Raw genomic sequence first — 6,000 nt, 5'->3', positions numbered from 1 at the left:
TACCAAATGTAATGCTTTGAAACCCATATCATCCCAAAAATGCTTCACCTTCTGGAATTGCACATGAGTCTCCATGATAAATACTAACATAGGTTTATGTTTGCAAATGAGGCTTCTAAGATGCCTCCTCACCCCTTTGCTTGCTGCACCACGGACATTCCATGCGAGCACTGTTACTTCTTTGTGGCTCAGCATAAACACGTATAAAGTGGTGCAAACCAGTGTAATTAATCGCGGATCGCGGCAAATCGCGATGAGCCCAAAATCCGCTATGACATATAACGGATAGCGTAGCGGGCAAATAGCGGTTAAAATAAGTAAAGTTTTATATAAAAAATAGCTTGTCACAAGCTATTATTTCAAAAAAAAAAACTGCTGCACAAAATAAAAACAAGACATGTAATGAAAATGCATGAAATAACCATTCATAACTCAAAAATATTAAAATATCCAAGGTAGTTCCAAATAACCAGACATGGTAAACTCAAAACAGTGAAAATAAAAACACAAAACCAGTCACTGTAAACTCAAAACAGTGAGAATAAAAACACAACAAGGTTCTACTCATTATCCCCTCCTTCCTCTTCCCCATCAGAGATAGAGAAATATCCTGAAGCATCAACCTCTGAATCCTCCAAATCAATATTCTCTACCTCTTCTTCATCCTCTTCAGCTACAACAATCTCTTTTCCTTTTGCAGAACCTTTCTTCTTCTTATTCTTCTTCCTAGAACCTTCAGCACTTGAACTCTTGTTTCTTTTTTTTTGTTTTCTGCCTAGTTGTCATTCGATCATCTCCAAGTCCAGAAGCATCCATTACAATATCCCAAGTAAGGTCTTCATCTGCAAACACCCTCTCATTTCCAACATAATCTTCATTCGCATCCATCCTCCCAACCAGCCACTCATTGCACTCATCAATGTCAGACAGCGAGATAAGATCCAACTCGTCTCTAACATTGTACCTCCTTAGTAGTGCTTGATTATATTTCACAAACACCAAATCCTGAAGTCTTTTATGCTCAAGCCTATTCCTTTTCTTAGTGTGAATCTATAAATAGGAAAAGATATAATAATTAAAATCTAAGTGACGAAACTCAAAAGTTAGAAAGAATTACTATTTATAATTTGTTCAGTTTGGAGTTTAAGTGCTTACTTGCTCAAAAACACTCCAGTTGCGTTCGCATCCCGACGCACTACATGTCAAGCTTACGATCTTAATAGCTAGCCTTTGTAGATTTGGTGTTGACAATCCATACATTCTCCACCAATGAGCTGCAAAGGACAAGTCCAATTTTTGTTAATATGTTATGCTGAAAGCAAGCTGTAACATATTTAAAAAAAATTCAACTATGCTCACCAGGTGCAATCTTGCTCCTTTGTTCAATAGCAAATGGTTCTCCAAACATGCCAGTACCAGTTTTGTAAAGTGGCAGCTCCTCAAGTATCTTCCTCCTAATCTCAACAGAAGGTATCAGCCTATCAATACAGTCATACAGCCCTTTCGTCACCTCATAATCAAACTCCAAGTCAGGATTACTATAGTAGAACTCCGGGTTTAGATAGTGGCCAGCAGCATGTAAAGGCTGATGAAGTTGGCATGTCCACCTCCCATCAATGATTTCCCAAATTTTCAAATATTTGCTTTCATTCCCTTGAAATGATTTCTTAATTGCTTCTTTAGCCTTATCCATAGCCTCATAAGTATAACCCATAGAAGGTTTTCTCTCACTGTCTGCTTTGCGCAGTACTTCCACAAGTGGACCCATGATTAAGAGTATATAAGATACAGTGTTCCAAAAAGCTGTTGAAAAAACAATTTTTGTAGCTTGCCTCCCTTTGGTCTCTTTTGACAGGTTGTTATTTGTCCAATCATCAGACACAAACATCTTTTTCAAATGAGATCTCTCTTGTTGCAACCTTTCCAATGTAAGGTAGGATGTAGCAAACCTAGTAACAACATGTCTCACCAATTCTCTTTTGTCGGTATAGAACCTTAACAAGCTCAAGGTACTAGAGTGACCATAGATGAAACCAACAAGATATATAGCCTTTCCAATTGTTTTCTTTATTAGAGGGATCTTTCCAATGTCTTCCAAGATTAAATCCACACAATGGGCAGCACATGGGGTCCAATACAAGTTCGGCCTTTTTTCTTGTAGTAACTTACCAGCACGAACATAGCTGCTGCCGTTGTCAGTTATAACTTGAACAACCTTGTCTTCCCCTATCTCATCAATTATAGAATCAAGCAACTCAAATAACTTCTCACCGGTTTTCACAAAGTCAGAGGAATCAATGGATTTTAGAAACATTGTCCCAGCTGAACAATTGACCATAAAGTTGATGATTGATCTCCCCTTTCTATCTGTCCATGCATCGGACATGATAGAACATCCAAATCGTCCCCACTGTTCCTTCTGGCCCTTCAACAATTCTTCAGTATATTCCACCTCCTTTGTGAGGAGTGGAACTCTGATGTCATGAAATGAAGGCGCCTTCAAATGAGGTCCAAAGCTTCCAATGGCTGCAAGCATGTCCTGAAAGCTTTCCAACTTAATCATATTGAAAGAGAGGCCAGCTTGATACCAAAAGCGGGCTATGTATTGATGAACTCTTGCTGTGGCCTCCTTGTCACAAGCTTCTCTAATACTTGCCTGCTTGAGTTTCTCAACTCTATTCCTTGTAATTGCACTTTCTGGTTTTCGAAGATACAAATCAAGCTGGCCTTTAGGAACCTTTTTCTTTCCCTTGTCTCTCATGGCAGCAATCTCTGAGCGTCCTTCATCAAAAGCACGTTCTTCATCGCTATCACCACGATCACATATTTCGTCAAGAAGATCAAGCCTGACCCTTGCATATGCTTCGCTGTCCTTTTGCTTCTTTTCATTCAAATATCCCCACAGTTCATCTCGAACCTCTTTTGGACACTTATGACAAGGAGCAACGTTCCCTTTCTTCCCCATCAAGTGTTCCTTCATTCTGGTAATTCCGCCCTTTGTGACTTTAGAACAGAAATTGCAAACACATTGACTGGTATCATTCGGGTCAAGTGGTTTGCAAAATTTCCATCCAATGTCAGGCCTTGGAATTGCAGGGACTGGGGTTGAACCTTGTGCAGCCATGGTTTCTGAGGTTTTAAGAGAAAAGAAAGAAAACAAGTTAACAGGGATGAAAAACTAAATAAAAACAGAGTGTGAAAAGCCAAAAGAACAGAGTGTGAAAAGTGAAAAAAAAGGAGTCTGAATGAAGAAGAACAGAAAAGAAAAAGAGAAGAAACGTTTGAATAAATAGTATGTAAAGGCAGAACATGAAATTGATGAAAAACAAAATAGCTAATAGAAGAGAAGGTAAAGGTAGAAGAAATAATGTTTTTATAAAAAAACAGAGCATGAACTTAAGAGTGAAGTAGGGAAACTGTTTACTCACCAAAAAGACCTTAGAGATTCGCTTGTTGTCTGGGAAGGAGAAGAAGAGTTTGTTGAATGAGGAAGAGAGAAAGAGAATTCAGAAGAGAGCATAAGGAGAATGAAGTGAATAGGTCTTAATAAAGGGAAAAAAACGTTCAGGTTTCCTAATTTAATGCCCCAATCAACAATTTCCTAATTCAATGCTCCAATTAACCAATTTCCTGATTCAATGCACCAATCAAGCAATTTCCTTATTCGATGCTCCAATCAGCCAAAAAAAACGTTTAGGTTTCCAGGAAATCCGTTATTTCCGCTTCAGTATCCATAGCCGCTATGGCTTTCGCGGCCGCGATTGCGTTTATCGCGGTGGCCGCGATGTCGCGGCGTCGCGATCGCGCCAGCCCTAAAATCCGCTACGTTATAACGGCATAGCGCCGTTATAACCGCTATTTGATTACACTGGTGCAAACAAGAAGGGAGATCCTTCTCAATTACGTGCATGGGCTTCATCAGGTGGCTTATCCACCTAAATTTCACCCTCCTCAGCCTCCGCACCACCCATCTCTGTCATGTTCCCGCTTCCGGCGTTCGCCCCCACTTCCGGCGGCACGGGCTCATCCTTTCCTTTATCAGAGTGAATTTGCTGGATATCCTGCTGCACAAACAAGCCCCGAGCCACCTGCTTCAATGGAACAGTATGCTTGGCAGCCCATCTTTTATTATTGTTAACTCGCGACCTGGTTTGTGGTGTGTCGACGACGCCTTCTTCGCCCCGGCGACGTTTTGATGGCTGATCTCATTAATAACTATTAAATGGAATATTAATAAATTAATTATTTTTGAAAATATAGAATTATTTAATATTTAAATTACTAAGAAAAATAGAAAATATAAATATGACATCATATACCTACTGATTATAGTATGAGAGAAAAAACTATAAAGAAAGACATAGAATGGGGGGATAACACTGTGTTAGAGTTACCACTTTTTTGCCTTGACATAACCAACAACAGGTCGACACCAACGCGGGATCTGATCTGGAGATGCGTGCAAACACACTATCGGCCTTGGATTCGCCATGGCAGCCGTCATAGATAATGCTAGCTGCAATGTCTAAGGGATGGTGAGAAAATATTCGTTAAAGTTCCACCAGTTCCGGCGCATCCAAATTTCCCAAGCTGTCATTGCAATATTTCCAACAACCCATGGATCCTCCAAACTCAACAACCCCACAAGCCATTCATGAAAAGACCCTTGTAACTGTGGAGAAAACTCGGACATAAAGTTGGGACATAAACTGGACATGACTCGTCAAATAGGCTTTTGGCGGGTCCTTATGGTTAGAGGATTATAGGATGGCGACTGTGCTGATATGTGCGCAAGCGTGGGAAATGGACCCAGATAGTTAGTGGGCTGGTAGCCAGGCCCATAGAACATAGATGAGGCCCATATGTAATAGATAATGGTTAATGTAACAGCCCCACTATAAAAGGCAAAAGACTTCATTGAATATACAGGTTCTCATTTCTACTTACATGTATTGTGTTTGCGGCTCGGAACCCTAAACCATAAAACCTCCGATTTGGGGGCTCTTGGCCGTGTAAGAACACTTTTTGGCACCCACTGTGGGGCCGACAACAACAACATCAGTCCCACTAGAGTGAGAGCTGGCTGGATTTACCAGAAGAGCGGTTGCGGCGAGATTGACGACGGACCGACACGAAGAACCCCCACCTACCGGAGAGCCGAGCATGGCAGAAGATGGGGGAGGAAATCCAAGTCTACTGGAGATCGTGGAGAGTCTGGACACAATGCAAAGAGCTAATGAAGCTTTGCAGGCTCAGGTGACGGAGTTGACTCGTGGTAAGTCAGATCATCAGGGATCTGACCGCCACACGGCGGCGGTGGTCAACTTCCAACCATTTTCATAAGAAATCGCGGAGGAGGAGATCCCAGAGCATGTCAAGACACTCGCTCTCGATCCCTACTCTGGAACCACAAATCCGAAGGAACATTTGATTTACTTCAACACACGGATGGTAATCGCTGGGGTGAACGATGCATTCAAGTGCAAGTTGCTTCTGTCTACCTTCAGGAAATCGACCATGACGTGGTTTACCACCCTTCCCCCGGGTTCAATCGCAGATTTCACCGAGTTCTCGACGCGTTTCTTATCTCAGTTCTCGGCTAGTAGATCTGAACAAGCCACCATAGCAGCTTTGCTAACGATGATTCAGCGAGAGAACGAATCGATCAAGAGTTACATGACGCGATTCAATGAGTTATCAGTGCACTTGGAGGACTCAGTACCATCAGTTTGCGTCGCAGCCTTCAAGAATGGACTCAGGGAGGGGCGTTTGAACGGGAATCTGACGAGGCGCCCAGATATGTTTGTGGGCAGAATATAAACAATCAAAGATGCACTTCACCCTTCAGAAGAAGGTCTCGACATCTTGTGGGCATGTGGACAGGACTCGTCAAATAGGCTTTTGGCGGGTCCTTACGGATAAAGGATTATAGGATGGCGAGTGTACTGATATATGCGCGAGCGTGGGAAATGGACCCAGATAGTTAGTGAGCTAGTAGCC

General features: G+C 41.9%; 1 protein-coding gene across 1 annotated transcript; it reads right to left on the bottom strand.

The window, feature by feature from the left end:
• Nucleotides 1-735: 735 nt before the first annotated feature.
• On the bottom strand, nucleotides 736-3,124 carry LOC130742148 (uncharacterized). The gene is made up of 3 exons (XM_057594437.1): nucleotides 1,360-3,124; nucleotides 1,156-1,274; nucleotides 736-1,050 (listed from the first exon to the last, which is right to left on the bottom strand). The coding sequence occupies exons 1-3, from the start codon at nucleotides 3,122-3,124 to the stop codon at nucleotides 736-738; spliced, it is 2,199 nt and encodes a 732-aa protein (XP_057450420.1).
• Between the last annotated feature and the right edge of the window lie 2,876 nt (nucleotides 3,125-6,000).

This window comes from Lotus japonicus, chromosome 1 (genome assembly GCF_012489685.1).
Source record: "Lotus japonicus ecotype B-129 chromosome 1, LjGifu_v1.2".
NCBI classification, from domain to species: domain Eukaryota; kingdom Viridiplantae; phylum Streptophyta; class Magnoliopsida; order Fabales; family Fabaceae; genus Lotus; species Lotus japonicus.
Note: the sequence above shows the minus strand (reverse complement) of the source record. Positions and strands in the feature narration are given on the sequence as shown.

Bases quoted from the DNA above. Each gene is read 5' to 3' on its own strand.
- LOC130742148 (XM_057594437.1), bottom strand. From the start codon at position 3,124: ATGGCTGCACAAGGTTCAACCCCAGTCCCTGCAATTCCAAGGCCTGAC. The intron at 1,275-1,359 runs GTGAGCATAGTT...TGTCCTTTGCAG, and splicing joins AAGGAGCAAGATTGCACCTG to CTCATTGGTGGAGAATGTAT. The intron at 1,051-1,155 runs GTAAGCACTTAA...TCCTATTTATAG, and splicing joins ACTGGAGTGTTTTTGAGCAA to ATTCACACTAAGAAAAGGAA.